This window comes from Myotis nattereri (assembly GCF_964212035.1).
Source record: "Myotis nattereri genome assembly, chromosome: 4".
NCBI lineage: Eukaryota > Metazoa > Chordata > Mammalia > Chiroptera > Vespertilionidae > Myotis > Myotis nattereri.
In genome coordinates this window covers 10967249-10989375 of record NC_138079.1, presented here as the reverse complement: position 1 = coordinate 10989375, position 22127 = coordinate 10967249, and the positions used below count along the sequence as shown (strand labels likewise).

The window sequence follows — 22127 nt, the reverse complement described above, 5'->3', positions numbered from 1 at the left end:
ACTGAAAGCTGAAAAGAGCCACAGACGTTTATATGAAATTTCCTATTTTTAAGATATGTTTAGGGTTTTGGAAATACCTAAGAGTAAACCTAATTCCCACCAGCTTCTGAGTGAGAAGTCCATAGTGATATCAGAAGAGTGAAAATGAGAGAAACAGATGGCATCAGGGGAGGTGAAAGTTCATTTCCAGCCCAGAGGACAACATTCTAGAACAATGCCTTGGGTTTAATGTTCAGTGCTTTGCATTTGCTGTGTCATTGGTCCGCTTGTGCCTGAACCAAATGGAGGCCCTGAGCAGCCAGGGAGAGGAAAGCAGGGACTGCACAGAAAAGAAAGAAGTGATTATTCCGTGAAAAAGAAGGCCCCCCGAGGTTTGACTCTGCCAGTGGGTCTGAGGGAGTGGGCGTGCCATTCTCACAAAAGGTCCGCATTGGTCACTCAGGGCATTGCCAGGAATGGGACTAGAATTTGCTAAAACAGCACCGAGGAGAGGATGTGGTTCTGAAGGATATCAGTGCAGAACTTGCTATTGAAATCAGAGCTTCAGAATCTCTACGTTTTTAACTGAGGAAAAGAAAATCTCTGAAAAAAAGCTAATCATTAAATAAACCAAAAAAGTGATTCAAACAGATATAAAAAGTCCTGAGACGTCAGTAACCCTATGGGTATCATGTTCTAAACGGGCACTATCCCTCTGGCACGTTCCCTGGTTTCATTTTCCTGTAGCAGGTGCCATTATTCAAATGTAGTTAGGTAAGATTTTCTATGCCCTCCCTAGAATGTGAGTTCCATGAGAGTCAGGAACGCATCTTACACCTGAGACACCTGGAGTGGTACCTGACACCTTGAGACCACGATATAAAGTTCTTGGATGGAGGAAGAAAGTCACCTCTGAGCCGAGCTGTAAAACTGAACAGCAGGTAACCGTTTGGGACAGGAATGGAAGGAAAGAAATAACATGGGGCCACTTTGGCTTCTTCACCTCGGGAAACCCACTGCTGATGGTCGGTGATTATCGAGCTCATCCCGAAGTAAAGCGTGACCCTCACTGTGCACTTGGAAAATCAATTTGTAAAGTCAATGTTCCCTTCTGTTATGGATAGAAACTTCTGGAAGTCCCGCTCAGAGTGCGAGAGATTGAAGGTTGACCTAGATTGTTTTTTCGACTTGAAATGGACCCATCACTCTTATCGGGCACAGGAAGAACACTTCGGAGAGATAAAGAAATCTCCATCTCTCCAAACGAATGAGTGTGCCACCAAATGGTTCGCAGGCTTAGCGGTGTGGTTTGAGGCCTCTCCTCTGCAGAGAAACTGCCATATGGCCGGCATTGCGGTCTTCCCAGTGCACACAGTGTAACAGCCTGGTCGGTGACGAGGCACCAGCTCCCGGCTGCGAAGTTAAAGCAGCGTTCAGCGCCTCTCAGCAAGAAGCTGCCGCTGGATGTGTTCTGCAAACTGGGTTCTGCGTGAGCCAAGGGGAGGGCTGGCGGAGTTGGGAAACACAGTCAGACTTGTTAACACAAGCGTTTCTTGCACAGATGCTCCGGCTCGGCACTGGGCTTTGGATGGCTGGGCTTCTGCGTAGCTATCAACTAAATGTCTTTTTGTTTCAGTTCCTTTTAATTTTCATCTTTGCAGCCATTTATTTGAATGCAGTCTTCTACCTCAAAGACGTTTTGAAAATGTTTGTTGGGAAAGAAAGGGCTTACAGTGGAATAAAGTAGTCTCTTTTCTTTATGGGTCACATTTTCATCCGCCCAAGACAATACCAGAAAGGGGCCTGGGAGTTCTGCTGAAACAAGAGTGAACTCACAGGGACCAAGGCTCGAATGAAGGCCCCATTACCAACTAGTTATTTAACTTTAAGTAGGTTAATCGAATTCTTTTAGCAGAGTGCAGTAGTCTGTTAAAAAAATGATAATTCTCACTTTGCAGGGCGGTTGCAAGGAATAAATAATTATATATGTATGTCTGTGTGGGTGTTTATGTGTATAATGCCAGACTAGCTTTGGTAAAGTGGATGCAGGCACAAATCAAGCGTTCATTTGCTGCAATAGTCTATTTCTCTATCAGCATGTTCTCAGATATCTATGTATCTGTTTAGTAAATATTTGCCTTAGGGTGGTGTGCTCAGAGCCATTGGCCCTATCTTTCAACATCTTTCCATTCTCTCAAGGTCTATGACAACTCTGAAAAATATCCTTTTCCAGTGAAATTCTCCAGGTAGATCTCATAGTCAAAGCTGATAGATAGGAGGTAACATTTTCACAGGTGGCAAAAACTTTTCTCTCCTCTCCTTAACTTTCTGCTTTGAACTACTCTTCAAATGCACTCCTCCAATAAGCCTGCTCTGAACCTCCAGGGGGCCCATGCTCTCGTGCACTATCTCCTCTCTCTATAGCATTCTCAGTTATTCTCTGTTTCTAAGTACATTACAATGAAATCATCTGTTCTTCCCTACTGGGCTGAATCTTCTTAAACTTTATAATTCTAGTTCCTCGCTCAGGGCTTTGCAGGTCTTCTATAATGTTTGTCAAAATAACCACACACATACAGGCCCATGAACAAAGTGTTCTGTTTCTCGTTCATCATTTGCTTCCCCATTCCATATCAATAGCGTACTAATTGATCTACTGACATAAAATCATTTTCAACCTATTATATACTAGTCATTAACATTATATGTGGATTATGTTATGACTAATGTAGTCACCAACTAAATATGAACAGTCCATGCTTTGGTTAATGTTTCTTATTCAACGAGCTTTATGAAGACTTTATATGTCAGTCTGTGTCCTATAATCAGTATGTCTTCAAGAAAGTAAACATGTGGAAAGTCAAGTAGACATGCAGAGCATGACAGCTCAATGCATTAGGAGCATAAGATAAAATCACAACTTAAGATGTAGGAATCTGTCCATAAAAATATCCTCTCTGAAGGAGGTGACACCTAGCTTGAGCTCTGATGGCTGAGTAGGAGGCAGCGGAAGAGGGGACTTTTGTGGGATGAGCATTCCAGATGGAAGGAGCAGTGAGTGTCAACGCAGAGGTCCGGGAAAGCGTGCTGGTTTGGGGAAATGCACACACAGCACTCCAAATGTTTGGAATGTAGCGGGGGAGGAGGAGTGAATCCAGGTCTATGTCTTTTCAAGAAATTAGGATCCCTTCCTGCTGGTAATGGGCAAGGACTGGAGGTTTTCAAAATGAGGAATGGAAGGAGCAAATGTATGTTCAGGAATAACATTTGCTAAAACAGCACCGTATTCTCACAGAGGGAGGCATCTGTGTAAGCAAATAGGCAGGAGGGTCTTAAAACAACGAGATATGAAGTTATAAAGATTAAATCTAATCCCCAGCAAAGGCTTAGAAAAGATACCGATGGAGAAGGATCCATGGAATTTACAGTCCAGCTACTTATGGAAAGTAAGAGAAAGGGAGGGTTCTCTTTTGTTGAATGCAATGCCATTTAGCATGATAGCAAATACAGATACAGCAAGTTTGTGAGGATAAAGGTGAGAGGAAATAAGAGATGACTTGGGTCTTGTGCTTGCTAGACTATACATTTTAAGAATGCCAGGGTCATATACATTTTGAGTACAAGTACATCACCAACATCTGCCACACTTGCAGTTGTTTAATGCCTATGTTTGTCCAGTAGCTCTTTGTTGAATTCATGAATGAGAGCCTGTGGAACAGGCAGCTTGCAAATGTCCAGGAGCATCAATACTCTGTTTGCAGGATGAAGATTAACATGACTCTGGTTCATAATCCATTAGGAAAATTAATTTTCCTTCAGAAAGCTGGCACTAGCACAAGAGCAGAAAAGGTGATAGATACACTAGCCTAATAAACAGGAATTCTCACAAAATTGTAAAGTCCATCTTTGTTCCTATAACTGATTTATTCCTTGCCCAATTTAGTCTAATACTTCCCAGCCCTTCGAAACCAGAGCCAAGAGGGAAATAAGCCCTATTGTCTTGAAGTATATATTACAATTAATCTATTTATTTAGCACCTATGCATCTAGACTGGTACTGCTGATATACCAGGCTTGTGAGAATTCAGAACATCATCACTGAAATGATTTTCTGTGTGTTGTGGTCCAGATGAGAAGCCGTAGCTGAGAAAGTCCTCCCTCCTCCCCCAGTATTAGAACAACCTAAAGGGCATCTATGTGGAAGAGGAAGAAATCCAGTTAAACCATATTTTTCTGTAAAGGACCAGAGACTAAAGATTTTGGACTTTGTGGGCCATGTATGGTCTCCACCACATATGTCTTTTTATATTTATTTTTTTAGAAACCTTAAATATATGGAAACCATTCTTAACTCGGTACAAAAAGCAATAAAAAATGTGATGGTTGGATTTGACTGTAGGACTCTTGATAGAACCTTATTTCAAAATTAGCCTTATCTCCAAATTGAGCTCATTCTGAATAAAATAATACAAGTGAAAACATTCTGTAAAAGATATTTCCCTTCTCATTATTATCCTTTAGTACAGTTTACCTCTATTAACTGTGCTACTAACTAAACTAATTACTGATTTGGATTATTGTTTTTTGTTCATTTGTTTTTTAAATATTTTTATTGGTTTTGTAGAGGAAGGGAGAGAGATATAAACATCAATCTCAATGAGAGAGAATCATTGATTGGCTGCCTCCTGCATGCCCACACTGGGGATCAAACCCACAACCCCAGATATCAAACCGTGACCTCCTGGTTTATAGGTCAACACTCAACCACTAAACCATGCTGGCCTGGCTGGGTTATTGTTTCTTATCAATATACTAGTGGCCTGGTGCACAGATCTGTGCACATTGAAAGGAAATTAATTAGAAGAAATATTTTAATATTGCTATTTTCCCTTTCTCTATAATAGAAGTGTCAACCAAATTCACGATCAAAAATGACAGATCAAAACACACGTGTGCAATTGGCGCCAGCGAGAGCTTTATATGTATCATTCATGCACGAGTCAACTTAGCCTTTTATATAGAGAGAATAAACTTGCTTAGTTAGACCTGCTTTCTGATTTACCTAAACATTTTCCAGCCCAGTAAAGCACCCCAACTTCTCTTTCACGTAATTGTCAACAGCACAGCAATAAATATCAACACAAAGCAGATTATTATTGTAGATCGCGCAGGGAGAACAAAAGGTAAAATATTTAACTGTAGCAGTGTTTCATTATATTCTGTGCAGTGAGGAAACGTGAAGTCATTTTCAAGTTCCACCATTTCTTACTTCTTTTCAGTCTGGTCAAGTTTCTAAACTTTCTAAATCTCTGTTGTTTTGCTAATGAAAAGAAAATAGGATTCTACTGAGTCTCCTATCTACCTATTCCAGGACTTCTGTGAGGATCAAATGAGATGAGGCATGGGAAAATGCTTCACAGACATTTGGTTAAAGTGTAAAATGTTTGCACCTGGCTATAAAGCAAGTCGTGTTCCTGGGCTGAAGAAACTCCAAGGAGGCTAGTCGCTAGGGAGAGAAAGCTGGGAATTGCTACGTGATGTCATTACCCTGCATGCACAGTAACTGTTTCTGGGCTGGGCTGGGCTGTGGGCCTCATTTTGCACCATGGGGTCTTGGCAGCATTGGCTGCAATTTGGTGGGCTGTCACTATGGGGTGGTGGCAGAGCCTGTATCCCACTTGGGGGAAGCTGAGTGTTGCTTTGTCAGCGCCAGGTCCATGGTGTTGTTTCCTTGTAAATGGCCAGTGCACATCACGGCAGCTCCTGCGTTGAGCGTCTGCCCCCTGGTGGTCAGTGCATGTCATAGCGACCAACAGGATGATTGGAGGGACACAGCATATTAGGGTTTTATATGTATAAATACTTGAGCCTCTACACAAACTGAAGTTCTGACTCACAGGACAGACACCTCTGGTGATTTTTTTTAAAATGTCTAGGTTCACAATCACAGATGCCTCATCACCTTTCAAGTTCTTTTGAGAAACTTCTTTTACAGTGATTCTTCGAAGAGAACACTTCTGTTCTGGGTGCTAAGCTTTATATCAGACAACTCCCCATCACCTTGTACCCAAAATTATTACGAAACCTTTACAAATTTGTATTTTAACTGCTAAGAACCTCCCTCTCAGTTCATTTTACAAGCCAACAGTGAATTGATATCCTTGTGTCATAAAACAAAAGATTTGAAGGAGAACACATTTACCATCTAGGGAAAGAGAGGTGGGGTGCCTTTCCCATGTACAGCATGATACCTACTAGTAAAGGTCTAGAACACCCACTGTGTCCCACATGACCTTCTTTCCTAAAAGAGACACAAATTCCCTCCTGAAAAGCTTTGCAGTGACATGGAAGATCAAGACCAGACTGCTTATTCATGGTGGAATATTCGCTATGCCTCATCAAACTTCTGTGACCCTGAGGCTGCTGTTCTTACGATTCCATGAAACCCCTTCCCAAACTCGTCTCTGATTGCACTCTGATATCTTCCTCCCCCCACTTCCTCTTTTCCTGTTTTCTCCATCCTCATGGTGAAGCAATGCAATTTCTACACTTCCCGCGGAGCCTACACACGCCAGGCCCTTCATGCCACCACAGGCGTACAGAACTGCACTATGATGAATGCTGTATTATACGGATTTTAAGTTTATATCAACATTAAAGTCACTAGCAGACAGTTTAGCTTTGAAATTATTCTCAACCTTTTTTATATATAATAGGCTTGCATTTTTAATAAATTATAAACTCTTTGAGACAGGATCAATGTCTTTCATTTATTTTTGTATTCTCAAATTTCCTTCAAGGGACTGGTTACAGTAAAACCATTTGTTGACTTAAATTCATACTGTCACTTAATTGCCATTTCTTCTTGCAACCTTTTCCCAATTTATCTTAAACAAGGAAACCGGGTATAGATGTAGGTCTGGCAGCTACAACTTTTCATTTACAAAAGAAGCCTATCCTTGGCATCACCTAAGAACCAGCTAGAAACGCAGTCTTGGGCCCCATTGCAGACTAACTATATCCTACTCTGTCTTCAGCAACAGACCCAGGTGATTCTTATGCATATTAAAGTGTAGGAAATGCTGCACTAAAGAATCCATCCGAATCAGTTGAGCATTAACTTTTACATTAAATAAACCAAGGAAATGTCTACTTAAATCTCCATTTTACTATTCATGCGTGTATATGCATATGTGTGTAAGGAAGAAAAAGAGAAAGCCAGAGAAAAATTGGGGAGACAATTTTTTTTGCTGTCATAGACTCCTCTAAGAAATATCTAATGAATATATTTTCTATTTAGACTATTATTTCTGCTGTACTTTTCTTTTTCATTTTGGGTAAACATATTAAACCACATAGGGAAACAAAGCTATCAGGATATTACTTGAACACACACACACACACACACACACACACACACACTTGAGGTATCTAAGAGCTGAATTCATTTCATGAATTTTTAAAAAGCTGGCTGCTTTTAAAGGCATTTATAATTCAAAGTGTTTGATTAACTTTTAAAGAGTTGAATGTTGGTAGACTTAAAATCAAAAGGAAAGGCTTGCAGTAGTCTGGTGGATTTTTAGAGTTGGATAGAAGTAGGGAAACCATGCTCTTATCCTTCTTAGCTTTGATATTTTTGTGGGATTTCTGTTCCAGTCGCATAACAGGTCCTCTTTAATCTTCTGTTTATCACATGGCCAACATGGGGCTAGCAATGTTTCCTACCTGCTCAACAGGTATTCTCAGAATTCCTGGGATAGTCCATCAAGTATTTTAACTTGCCAAGGACAAGCCCTATAAATATATAGTAGATAACAGTTTATAGATAGTAGTGTGTAAAGGTGATCGTATGTAGACATTAGGTACTTGAAGAAGTCACAATGGAATTTTAAGACACAGACCTCCTAAGGGAGGGAAAAGGATGAGAGGTTAAGGAGTGGAATGTATAAACCTTAATGGATACATTTACATATCCAACAATATAAAATAGTCATATCATAAGCAAATTCATAATCTATAATAGATAAGAGCAATGTGACTTCTGGTGGATAGGGTCAAAACTCCTCAAAACAATATGGCTATTTGGAATGTTGTGCTCAGATGTGAGCACCTCATTTTACAAAGAATATTTCCATCCTGGTATAAGTCAATTCTGCTTTACATTTGTTGATTCATTCATTCCTTATTTCTTGAACCAAGTGGTATGTTATTAAATCTGTGGTAAGTGCTAGAAATTGCATATGTGATTGTTGTACTTTTCATTAAAGACCTCATAGTTGAGTGTAGAGAAATACCGTATAAGCAAGTAAGTCCACTAATGTGTTGTAAGGGCTGAGATGCAAGAGGATAAAGGTGGAGAGGAGGCACAAAGATCAGTTCTTCCTGGGAAACTTAAGGAAGGGTGTTCATGGGTGTGAAACCATAGTACTTGAGACAAGTCTAAGGAATCGATGTGGTTACTTTATGAACAAATTGTTTGCGAGAGAGTGGAGGGTGTGGGAGATTATATACACTTCATAAATTTGGAGAGTTGATGATATATGAAGCATTACTTTTTTCTTAATTCTGGCAGACAGAGCCCAAATCACAAGCATACAGGGAGAAGGGACATAAGAGATAAAGGATGGACACTCATGTTTTAGGAGTGCCCATACTGTGCTGGGCTTATACTGGGCACATTATAGGCACTATTTTAGTTTGTCCTCATTACAACTTTGCCAATGAATAACTTGCCTGAAGGGCCACTACTAGGTCAATACTCAGAGCCCCAGCTGATCACCCTAATCCTCTGTTTTAAGACAGATGAAAAGTTACTGCCTTGAAAAACACAGGTTAACTCTCCAAACATAGGTGGAGAATTAAGGTGTGTTTGACAACACAGTAACTTTAGATGATCTTAATAATCTTATATAATAAAAGGGTAATATGCAAATTGACCCTTATAGTAGAATCACCACGAATGACTGGTCGCTATGACACACACTGACCACCAGGGGGCAGACGCTCAATACAGGAGCAGCCCCCTGGTGGTCAGTGTGCTCCCACAGGGGGAGCTCCACTCAGCCACAAGCTGGGCTGACTGCTGCGAGCGCAGGGTCAGTGGCAGGAGCCTCTCCCACCTCCTTGGCAGCGCTAAGGATGTCCCCAGGGAGCAGGCCTAAGCTGGCAGGTAGACATCCCCCAAGGGGTCCCAGACTGTCAGAGGGCACAGGCTGGGCTGAGGGACACCCCCCCCCCCCAGTGCACGAATTTTCGTGCACCAGGCCTCTAGTCTTAAATAACAGGATGAGCAGTAGTAGAGGACACTAATAATTGTACAAATATGACTATGTCTATAGGAACTGAAATGATAAGTTATATCTAGAAAAAAGCAAAATTGATTTTATTTATTAGAATATGTATCATGATATATAATCGAGGTACTCATAATTATCACTTTATATCTACATTTGAAAATATGTTATATCCAATATCTGTTTCAAAAATATAAAATATTTTAAAATACATCAAATACTACAAAATTTACATCGATTTAATGTTTTATCCTACTTTTAATTCCTTTAGATTTTTATTGAATTCCATTTGACAGTTAAAATGGTTCTACCAGCCAAGCTTGATATGCAAATTGATTTAAGCTGGATGTTACCATCTCCTATGTCATAAGAAATACTATTTTACTAGTTCACTAGTGTAAAGATGGAAAGATTACAGATATAAATATAAAAAGAAAACCAAAAAGTGATATTTCTTCTTGCACATTATTATGAGACAGTGGATTAGAAACCTAAGTAATTTGTAGAAAATTAGCATTTTGATGTACAAGAGAGTACTTTTATTTCTTGACATCAGTTACAAAAGAAAGAAGCAGCTTTTACCTTGGTTAGTACAAGCAGTCACATACAAATTTTCCCACCCATTCTATAAACTCAGGTTAAACACATTACCTTACAAATTTCTGCTGTAAGTTCATGACTAGCTCTGTGTTACTGCGATGTTAAGCTCTGTTTTAGAGGTCTGGGAAATACTGTTGCAAATTCTTAAGGCTATTTGCCCTACCTTATCACATGACTGTTCATGTAAGTGACAATAATCTCAGGAGGAATGACATGATTATAATCAGGGTTAACTAATGTCAGCACAAATAGCATGGGGCAGTTGGGTCATCTGATACCCTAAGGATTAGTCTACAGGAATTCAATTAATAAATTTTGAAAATGAAATTATTGCTTTTATCATTTATTTAGTTAGTAAATAAGGAAATCCAAATTTGCAAAGGTTTATTTACCATATATTGGGAAGCTAAGTTTCAATGAAGAGTTCTCCTTAGAAGTTATTTAAATAGGACCCCCTCAGTGCATATGGAATAAAAACTTTATACTGGTCTTATTGGAAATATAGGAACTACATAAGGCATGCCGGTAATGCATTCCACTGGTCCAGTTTTGCTTCATCATAGGACTTTCTAAGCCAAAGTTTGGGCTCATTTTTGTTTCTTTCTACATGCTACCATTTGCTTCACGCTTTCCATCACTGGAAAGGGACCAGGCTCAGAGCACATCTGCCTCAGGCCGGCCTCGTGTGTGGGCTTTAACTTTGTACAAGGATGATTTCACAACATGAGTCCAGATGATTTTGAGAACGTGTTTATTGAAGGTGGCGATAGTGAAATAAAGGAGGGCATTATGATAGAAGAAATAACAGGAGAGAGTGGAGGTGGTGCTCTGCTTCGGCTCTCTAGAAACGTTATAGGAAAGAAGTGAGCCAGGCTGGGCTGCATGGACTCACTGAGAAGTAAATGTCACAGAGGCAGCAGTGAGCCAAGGTGGCGCTGCTGTTAGCTCAGTGAAAAGTCAGAGAAAACGGGGCCTTGGAGACAGGTTCAATGGGTTAGCCTAGGATGAGCTTCCACTGCCTGCCGCTCCCCTGATTGCAAGTCTCACCGCAACCCTTAGAGCTTAAGAGAAAAGTAAGTAAAATACACTCAAAAAGGAGACACCAGTGGACTTGCTTCAAGGTGGATGCATATACTGTGTCCTTGGTCTTGAGGGCTTTTATCTGGAGGTCTCAGGGAAGGATCTCAACATTATATTTATCAGCTTTCTCAGGTGTGTCCTTTCAGGATCATGGTGTCTATTAAAATGAATTGACGTTTGCAATGTAGGGGCTCATTAGTCATCGCAGCTGGTCCTGATGTCGGCCACGGCATCACTTCGTCTGGCTTTGCTGCTTCTCTGGGCCTGGATCTGAAAAACAGCTGAGGCCTAGGTGATAGCTCTCGGGCTGACTGCCTAAGGGAGTGGACAGCGAGGACTTACATGGGGTTCCTGTGAGGCTATCTCTGGCCTCTATTTCTCCTCTAAGGGGGCTCTAAAACCACATGCCTAGCAATATGCCAGGGGAGGAAAGGTCAGGGGAGGGTCCGAACCACACCAGAGATATAAAAGCCAGGGGTCTAAACCTCATGACCAGTAATACACTGGGGGAGGAAAGGTCGCCCTGGAAGCAACGTTTTTGTTTTCCCAGTTTTGCCATTTGCTAGGCACTCAAGGATTTCCACCGGTGACCTTCTGTACCTGGTGACCAGGCTGTAAATTGCTCAACCAGTTTGTTCAGCTGTCTCTTTCCCCATCCCATGTGCCAAGGAATTTTCCTAATTCTTACCATTCTGCCTCACGTCCAGAATTCATAAAAAAACTTCTACCTCAGCATGGTTTCTTCCTGTTTTCAACTCTATTGTGCATTTATTATTCACTTCCTGCATCTTTTTTTGTTGTTGTTATTTCAAGGGGAATGGAATGGGGACCTGAGGCAAGATAAATATGTCTCAGCGTTCCCTTTGAGCCCAAAGCTTCAATTGTTTAAAAAAGAAGAATATTTTAAGACTGAGTGTTGGCAATTGGATACTTTTAATTGTCAAAAAAAATTAGTTGGTAAAACAGAAGATGCTGCTAATCATTGGGTTCTCACACCATGCGATTCTACCTTTCATTTTGGGAGGCCATAATGGCCTCTAACAGAAAATGACCAAACAAATCTGTCCTCCTTGTTTTTATAGAGATTTGCCTGCTGACCAAGGGACGCCGCACGGCCAGTGTTCGAGCTGACACATACTGCCGTCTTTATTCACTTTCTGTGGACAACTTCAATGAGGTCCTGGAGGAATATCCGATGATGAGAAGAGCCTTTGAGACGGTTGCCATTGACCGACTAGACCGGATAGGTACTCTCTTTGGTTTTGTCTTCTTCATGCACAGTTCAGTTTGAATCTAGTGGGCTGATACGTATTTGCAGTCATCAGTCCCAGACGCTAGTTCACAGATTGATTGTTCAATTGCATAGAAGTAGCAATTAGCTGTAGCCCTATTTCTAGAAAGATCCGAGGCTCTAACTTTCTCTTCTCAGTGTTCTAGGTTTACTTATTCATCTCTATTTTTACTAGCTACGCAATCTGATTTCCGCAGTGATGCCAATACAATTTGAATTTTCAGGTAAAAAGCAATGATAAAAATTCTACACAGCATTAAAATAGAATTAAAATTCCAATGCATGAGTCTACATTACAAACCAAAGTTACCAGAAGGATTTTTTTAAGGTTCCACTTTACATTGTATCCTTATATTAAGAAATGAGAACTTGTGTTAAATAACTGTCTCCGTAGAAACTTCTTGAAATATTTGTAATGCAGACTCAAGCAGGAAAAAAAAGCCTTGCTAGAAATGTCCTACATAGATGCTTTACTTTGCAAATATCAATTTAGTTTAGACTGCTCTGCTCTCAAATAAAAATGTATAAATTAGCCTTATTAGTTACACTAGTTTAAAGAGTTGAATACTGGCCATAGTCAAGTTACATTAGATGGGCTTGCAGTTAACTTCCCAAGATCTGCTGGGACACTGTGACATCAGAAGTATGCATTCATTTACACACCCAGATCCTCTTACCCATCCTGCCCTGCTCTGCCCCTTTTTCTCTGCTTAACTCTACTAATCTTCCTCTCTCAGTTTAGACACCCCACGCCCTGATAGGCTGGGTACTCAGATATGTTCTCCCATATCCCTGGGAAGTTCCTCCATCACAGCACTGCTTTTAGTGCTGTAACTGCACTAGAGATGCTAAGCTTTGTAACTGCAGAGATCATGTCTAATTCACTATTACATTCACAGCACCCGGTGCACAGCGTATTTTATTGGCCAGAGGTAGGGAGGGTTGAAGGAATCAGTGAACTCAAAGGAGATGGGGTTGGGATCACTTGAAAGTAAGCAAAGAGGTATTGCAACTGCTTCACTCTTACTAAAAGGTAAGGACTTGTGATTGATGTATGGATATGTGAGCTTTTCTGCTGCATTTCACCTCTTTCCTTCCATCCATGTTAGGATAACAGACTGCATAGGATCTGAAATTAGGTCAGGAGAAAAAAGATAGTATTTGGATATTACCATTAGACTTAACTCATACCTTAGAAACTCACAATGACAACTTAGAGATTTAACAGGGCATAGTGCCCATCAAAGGAGTGAGTACTCCTCACAGCATCTTTACTTAATTTGAAAATAACTTCCCTCATTGTGGTGCAGAACTAGAGGCTAATTTCTGAGCATATAAATTCTTTACCCAAACCAGCTCCACATCTTTAGAGAAAGCATTAAAATTAGGTTATTTCAATAGGAAATATCTCTTTATCTGATACAGCTTCATTCTCCTCTAATTCATTGCAGTTTATGTTTATAAAAAAGGTTTGCATGAAGTGGTTCGTAATTAATAGTATAGGCAATGAAATTGCTAGTAAGCATCAAACATTTGCATTTTTAATTCTTATAAAATGCTAACAGAACAATAAAAGTTATAGTATTTTTCCACAAGGTCACAGATATTAGATTATGAAATGTTGACTGTTCACATGATCGCAAAGAAATGCAATCCTTCTCAATTGTCATAATTTCTTACAAATGTATATTATAATTAGTTAAGGGAATATGCTAAATTAGTATTTACATTTATTCCTAACCTAGGGGTGTTTGTTCTTTGGGAAGGAAGGTCAATTCTGAAAGGAGAGATAGACAGCTATCCATTCTGTCAGTCATTTAAAATGATTGCAACCTGAAACTAATAGGATGGGTGTGTCAATTGTACATCAATAAGATAAAAAATAAAATAAAAATGATTGTTTTTCTCAGCATGAGTAAATTTTAGCATATATTTTCATTCAAAAATATTTCTTGTTCCTTTAGATGTCACACTTTATTAAGTGATTTGGCAAATTGATTCACTTTTTAGTTACCACGTTCACCTGGGTATGAATGATGTCATCGAAAGTCACTGATTTCCCATCTTTCATCAGCCTACTCCTCGTGCTGGTAGTTATTCTGCCACAGAATGTCTGCTAACTGCAGAGCCCTGGAGAGACAATGGCAGGAAGGAGGGGTGATGGTTATGGTGACTGAGTTCTGGAGTGAGCTGAGAGCCCGCCACAAACAGTGGTTCTCAACTTTGGCTGCACATTAGAATCACCTGGGAATCTTTTTAAAATCCTGATTTCTGGGCCTCATCCTCTGGAAATTCTGTTTCTTTGTTACTAATGTTGTGGCCTCATCCCATAACAAATAAACAGAATTTCCGGAGGATAAGGCCCAGAAATCAGGATTTTAAAGATTCCCAGGTGATTCTAATTGCAGCCAAGGTTGAGAACCACTGCACTATACCCTCACAGCCTGTCAGATGAGGAAGATTATGATGTGGTCCTCAATGAGGGCGGCGCAGAAGAATCCTGGGGAAAAATTAGCTATTACAGTGTTAAAACCTGGGCCCCAGGTCTGCTCATTCTGATTAAAGTGGTCGAGTACAGGTGGAACTCAGTGTGTTTGAAAGCCCGGGGATGAGATTGAGATGCAGGGAGGGTAGAGAATCACTGGAGTAGGACGCTGGTCAGAAACAAAGTCCTTCGCTTCTCCGACTGCCACGTGGGGAGCTCAGTAAAATGCCGCTTCTGGCTGAGCAGTGGGTGAGGCCCAGGGACTGGGGTCCAGCATTCCCGTGCGCCAGGTGTGTCTGGTTAGTTGAGGATGACACATCTATGCCACATCTGCTGTTTTCCCTTCCCAGCCCAGTTACTCAGGAGCCACATTTTCTTGGGCATTGCCCTCACCCTGCCTCTGTCTCAGTGCAGTGGGCGTGAGCACGCCTCCAAGAGTGGGCTGAATAAAATGAACCTACCCATGGCCTGTCACATAGTGGGTGTGCCACTGTCCTTTCTCGAAAAAGAAGCGTTCAACTCAAACCTTGATTCCAGGCCCATCCTGGCCCCATTGCCCGTTCTTCCCGGCTCTGCACCGGAGCCCTCACTCTCCATTTCTTCTGTAAGATGGCTTTTGCCACGTTACAGATTTTTCAACTTGACCTGGATGGGAGGTGGGATTTTCCAGGATGGTGCAGGCAGCGCCAAGGGCAGCCCCCCCCACAACCCCACCCCACCCGCTCCTGTCTGTGAAGGTGAGTACTGGGCTTCGGAACCCGCCCGAGGGCTCACTGACGACTTGCTTTCAGGAGCCACTGTCCCCGGGAGTTGCCGCCTGTCCTGGGTAGGCATTCTAAGCGCTTATTTTTCTTTCGCTGACAGGCAAGAAAAATTCAATTCTTCTGCAAAAGTTCCAGAAGGATCTTAACACTGGTGTTTTCAACAACCAGGAGAACGAGATCCTGAAGCAGATCGTGAAACACGACCGGGAGATGGTGCAGGCCATCGCTCCGATCAGTTACCCGCAGATGCCGGCCCCGAACGCCGCCTCCACGGCCACGCCCACCTCCCGCATGAGGACCCAGTCGCCGCCCGTGTACAGCGCCACCAGCCTGTCCCCTAGCAACCTGCACTCCCCCAGCCCCAGCACGCAGACCCCCCAGCCCTCCGCCATCCTCTCGCCCTGCTCCTACACCACGGCCGTCTGCAGCCCGCCCGTCCAGAGCCCGCTGGCCGCCCGAACTTTCCACTACGCCTCCCCGACGGCGTCGCAGCTGTCCCTGGTGCACCCGCCTCCGCCCCCGGCCCCGCAGCCCCCGCCACCACCCCCGCAGCAGCCCCCGCAGCCACAGACGCCCAGCGGCAGCTCCACGCCCAAGACCGACGTGCACAAGAGCACGCAGGCCCTGCACAACGCCAGCCTGAGCCGGGAGGTCAGGCCCCTCTCGGCCTCGCAGCCCTCGCTGCCCCACGAGGTGTCCACCCCGATTTCCAGACCGCACCCCACGGTGGGCGAGTCCCTGGCCTCCATCCCTCAGCCGGTGCCAGCCGTCCACGGCGGGAGCCTGCAGGCGGGGGGCAGGGGCACTGTCCCCCAGAGGGTGACCCTGTTCCGACAGATGTCCTCGGGAGCCATTCCCCCTACCCGAGGAGTCCCTCCTGCACCCCCTCCGCCGGCGGCCCCCCTTCAGAAAGAGCCTTCCTCAGTCTTAAAAACAGACCCAGAGGTGGAAAAGCCACGATTTTCTTCAAATTTATGATCCCTGCCGATTGTCATACAGACTCGAATGAACCGAGAATATTCTCAGATCTTATTTTATTCTATCTCCTGACACATCCCTATAGCCTATTATGAAGAGATATTTTAGACAGCTCTGGCCTACACGCAAAATGTAAAATATATATATATATATATAAATATATATACATATACTATTAAATATATATCTAAAATCCAAGAGACATTCAAAGACTTGTTTAGCATTCAGTGTTATATATGTCTTCCTTGCTTTAAATCATTAAAAAAGATTTAAAATGTTGTTGTAAGATTATTTATTTTTAACGTGCTTTTCCTAAATTGCTTTGATATATGTATTTCTCTATTTTAGGAAGAGTTCTTGGATTCGATGCAAACAAAACCCTGATTTTAAAAGGCAGCTCAAGTGAGCTACTGAATGGCACCAATCAACACCTCCTTCATTAGCTGTGTCTCTGCATCTAAATGGTTAATCATTCGTTATGGAGGGTGAAATAGCAAATTCCGTTTTATAGATCCAAATTGTCATTTGGTGCTTTCCATTCTGACCTAGGTTAAAGAACAGTTGTATATGCTTGGCCACAGTAGGAGAGTAGCAGCCAGTGTTAGGAATATCTCTAACCTCAAACATGTTCATTGTTCATTCAGATAGCGAGGGGATTATTTCTCTTCCTGTGTTATTGGACTTTTCCCAGACTCAATCAATGTTAGTTGTAAATAATCTTTTCAACCCAAATAAAAAATAGCTATTCTGTGCTGAATGAAGGTCAAAGTCATCACTTAAGAATTTAGTTTTATTGTTTCACTTCAAAATCTAGAGTTTTAAATTTTACAAAACCTAATTGTGACAATTATTCAACTGTAATGCAATGGCTTGAAACCTACAATGTTATTTTAACCTGCAATGTTTTATGCAAAATTGTATGCTTGATTCTACAAATTGCTTGTATTACACCAAGAACCATCACTTTTCTTCCTTCTTGCCATAATCAAGCATTGGAAAATATCCCTGCATGCTTTTTTTGTGGGGGGGGGATAGGTTGAAAGCAGTCATTGTAGGGAAAGGCTTACAGCATTTCTCATTTCTAGAAATATATGCCAATTTTATTAATTGCCTATCTTAAAATTCCTGTAAGTTTGACTCGGATGGAACTCTATCTTAAGACTAGAAGTGAGGTTTTTACTTTCTTTTAATATGAGTACTATTATTGTTATTATTTAAATAATGACTTGTAAATCACAGCTTGATTTGGAGTTGCCCGTGTGTTCTGTCTTCACTGTAGTTGGCAGTTTACGGTGGTGTTGATTTAAAGAAATAAATGCTCATAGCAGCATCATGTCTGTTGGGAACACACGCTTCGCTCTATATATATTGTAACTGAGTGGTTAGGAAATCTTAAGGCATATGGTGTTAACATGGGCCTTGGAGAGGAGGTGTGTTGTTTTAAAAGTGCTGAGAAAAGTCTAGACATGGTGACAGAAAGCAGGGTGGAACTGAATGTGAGCATTGTTTGTGTATTTGTCTGTTTCCTTAACTCTTTCAATGATCCGGGAGCATCTTCTCCCTCTGCAGGGAGTCCCGTAGTAATGATTTGTGCCTAATGCATCCCAGGAACGTGGCCGGTGACTGGAACACAATCGGAGAATCCCTAATTACCAACTTCTGTAAATAACCCAACGTGAGAGAATGGCCTAGAGTGGAGGTCTTCAGTATCTTTGACGCTGGTGACACATTGAAGAACTTAACCAAGATCCCACCTTAAATGGGGAGGGCCCCCAGACAGACTTGAAGACAGAAAACAAAACAAAAGAAAAACTCTAAAATGGATCCATGCTGCCTGTCATGCCTTTTGTGGGAAAAAACATCTATAATACCAAAATGAGTCATTGTGTTTAATTTCGGAGAGATCGCAGCTCATGTGGATCAACGATGCTAGCCAATGTAATGTTATCGGTACCACGCTGGTAACAGGATGGCGTGTCGGGAATGGTGTAAGAATGGGGTTGTTCAGTCTACCTAGATCCTATGGGAAAACTGCAAGACCATTTACATATCAGTACAAAACTCCTTTATTTTATTAAAAGATGGAGAGTTAATGTCAATTTATTAAGATCATGTATTGATCCTTTAAATTATTAAAGGTTTACATTTGATAGGACAAATGGGTTTGGTAGTGAAATATTTTTATACAATAGATACATTTTGGGCTTTTTATTTCCAGGACTATTGGGAAACGTGAGCAGGGTTGAATTTCATGGTCTTTTAGTGCAACCAAAACAATTTTTATTCTCTTTGTAACAGAATGGACAAAAAGCTAAGGTTTGTATGTTAAACTAACAGTGGTGCAGGGTGAATTATTTACATCTATGTATGAATCTATATACTTAGGTGAAGAAAAAAATGACTCACATTCCTGTAACATAAAAGCCAATTGCTAGTTGACAAGTGACCTCTTTTCTCTGTACCTAGGTAAGCCCATGCGTATGGAGTTTTAATCTGTACAGAAAGAAATGTATTATTGAAAAGACTGGTCTTTCTGCTGCTGGGGAAATAGTAGACGAGCTGATTCTTCCAACAACTGTATGATCAGGGACGCGGTAGAGTATTTCTTTTGTCTTTGCTCAAAGCCATACAAATATAAATATATAAAGGTTATTAATAAATTCAACAAAATCAACTAAAATCATGAATATTTTATTTTATCAACATAACCCAACCTTTTGTTTTGTTACTGAGTACAGATTTGACTCTCCCTTTCTATCTTTAAATCTTCAGGTTTCCAAGAGGGCTTATACATGATAATCACCAAATTAATTATAGATATTCTATAAGGGTAGAAAGGAATTGAAACAGAACATAAGCTCTCAGCTAGTTCTCTATTTCACCTCTTCTGTATAGTATACATTGGGTTTTGTCTTTTAAATTCTCTTCTCTGTCATTCCTTAGCATATGGTTGTCCAACTTCAATACACAGACATTTCTCTGGTATTATTGGATATGGAGATTAGAGACACTTAGAAATAAAGCCTGTAATTTATATATACAAATCTATTTTATGGTAGTCTTGAACCTCATAAAGGCTTTGCATAAAGATAGAACCTCCCTACACATGTGGATTTGGAATGAGATCTAAAAGCTCAAGATAGAGTTTATTACAGTGAGTGATGGTGTCCTGAAAACTGTAAGATAAACGGCAGGGCAGGAGTATTCATCAAAGAAATAGCCTGTCCCCAGGCCTCGGTGACCACCCTGTAGGTGAGTGATTCCCTCATGGATGCTTGCTTGTTTGTAAATGGCTATGTTGCCATTTAGGGACTGAAATGAGCATAACCTCTGCAGGACACTGCACAGCACCACCAGGCTGCTACGGTAACTCCCGAAGGTCTTGGGTGATTTAGATAATGTGATGTGTTTTGAATTTTAGACCTGTGATTTCAAAGCCTGAATTATTTACACTTCCAAGTACCAACATCTCTATTACCTTTCAGACTTACCTGTAAAGTCTCCATGTCTTCCTTTTCAACTTAAGTATTGATAGTTGTTAATTGCACTATGCTGCTTTGTTTCTGTGGACCTCGCTTTCATCATTTATGACATTAAGCTGTTTGAACAAGATTGCTCTTCCTTGGACCTCTATCCTCTAGAACACGTGCCATGAAACACACACGTGGTCCTTTTGTTCTCATGCACTCCAGCTAGCAAAGATTCTACACATGCTCTGCCTATTTGAAAGATTACTTATGCCCTTAAATACAAAAGAAATGTGGCCCTTAAAGAAAATTCAGACGCTGTGCATCAATAGCTATTCTGAGTCCTGAAAGAAATGGTAAAACTTGAAGCGAGACCGGCTGCATGCAATGACTCACCAGCTCAGTTCTATAATTTTATTCAATGTGTCCCTTTTCCAGGAAAATAGGAAGGAGCAAGGACGACTTACTGTCGTATTCAGGGTCAAGTGTACCTGCTACCAACACTTGAAAGCAGTGACTTTCATAAGCAATTTTGTTTCTTTTATAAAATGGCATCTATATTTCATAAACTGGACATCCATGAAGTCCCCAGGAAGAGAGCCACTGCTTTGAAAAGAGAACTAGAGAAAATACCAATCCCCCTGCCGAAATCCTTAGGAGCAAACCTGCCGGAGAACCCACATTCCTCCCCACCATTTTGGAGTTTTTGACTGAAGGCCACGCTCCTTCCTTCTCCGGGAGCAGTTGACATTTCCATTAGCCTTTGTCATTTTGTTCTCCATCATTACATTTAGAGCTCTAGGGTTGGAAAAGCATGAGCTTCTCTAGCTAGGGAAGAATTAACGGCATATTCACAAATTTATTGCAGGAAAAAGAAATCTATATTATAAAAAGCCTGTGGCCCTCACCCCATGACGCCGTAACTACCAAACAAGGTGCGGCGGGGTCTGGGGTCCCACTCCCGAGCGGCACATCCGGTCTGGGGTCCTGCTCCCACAGCGGCACTGGGCGTGCGGGTGGGCGGGGCTGTGCGATTTTGCACGCTGGGCTTCTAGTTTTTATTGTAATAGTTTAGAAGAGAGCATTCATGATTTTTGTAATGCTTTTCAAAGCAATAGGACTACATTCTCAGTCCTATTAAAAAGATGCAATTCCGAGTTTCTCAAAGTAGGTTATTCTGGTATCTGACATGATAAGTATTTCTTTTGAGAAATATCAAATAGTATTTAATAATTAATAGGTTTGAATACATTATATAGAATACAGTCTCCATAGATCTTCATACCAAGAATCAGATACATATGGAATATATTGGCTTGTAAACAAACACAAAAAGATTCAAGTGATCATTCTCCTCACAGAAAATGTCTTACAATGCGAAACACACATCTCAAAGACACTTGCATGAATCAAAATCTGTTTGATCACCCAACTCAGAGCAGCCTATAGAACCTGTAGCAAGTTGAACTGAATATTCTCAACTGTGGTTTATCTCTACCTTGTAAGAGTAAATCCTATTTGAGAGTTAACCAAAACTCATTGGAAGCTCTATTTTCTTAATACAATAAATAATCTAGTCTGATCACTGTTTGCAATCACAAACCAAATGTGGGTATTTTTATGTGTGGCCCATTATTGTAGACATGTTCTGAGAGCCTTTAGATATAGACAGCTTCCCAACAACTCAAACTCTAAGCATTCTAAAGATCTGCAATATTTACCTACAAAGATCTAATAACTACCTGGCCAGTGTGGCTCAATGGTTAAATATCCACCCATGAACCAGGAGGTCAGGGTTCCATTTCTGGCCAGGACACATACCCAGCTTGCAGGCTCGATCCCCTGTGTGGGGCATGCAGGAGGCAGCAGATGAATGATTCTCTCTCATCACTGATGTTTCTATCTCTCTCACTCTCCCTTCCTCTCTGAAATCAATAAAAACATATTTTTAAAAACGTAAAGAAAAATCCAATAACTTTAATAGCTTTATATCTGTTTTTTACACTCACAGAAGAACAATGATCAAATGCATTGAGTCGGGCTTCCTTTGTAGAGTTCTTTTCAAAGGGATGATTATTTACAACACATTCTGTATTTCTATGAAGAAATGATACTGATAGCCAATCTGAAGTAACCCCTGCCCTTATCCCAGCACAACATATTTCTCAAAGTGCATGTTTCCTGATGGCA

General features: G+C 41.2%; 1 protein-coding gene across 1 annotated transcript in view; it reads left to right on the top strand.

Moving 5' to 3' along the window:
• The window catches only part of HCN1 (hyperpolarization activated cyclic nucleotide gated potassium channel 1), a 259139-nt gene extending 242547 nt beyond the window's left edge, over positions 1–16592 (top strand). Inside the window, exons 6-7 of the mRNA XM_081089933.1 lie at positions 12035–12199; positions 15593–16592. Coding sequence (XP_080946059.1) covers positions 12035–12199; positions 15593–16470 — 1043 coding nt within the window. The 3' untranslated portion in view covers positions 16471–16592. The remainder of the gene's footprint in view (positions 1–12034; positions 12200–15592) is intronic.
• The last annotated feature ends 5535 nt before the right edge of the window (positions 16593–22127 follow it).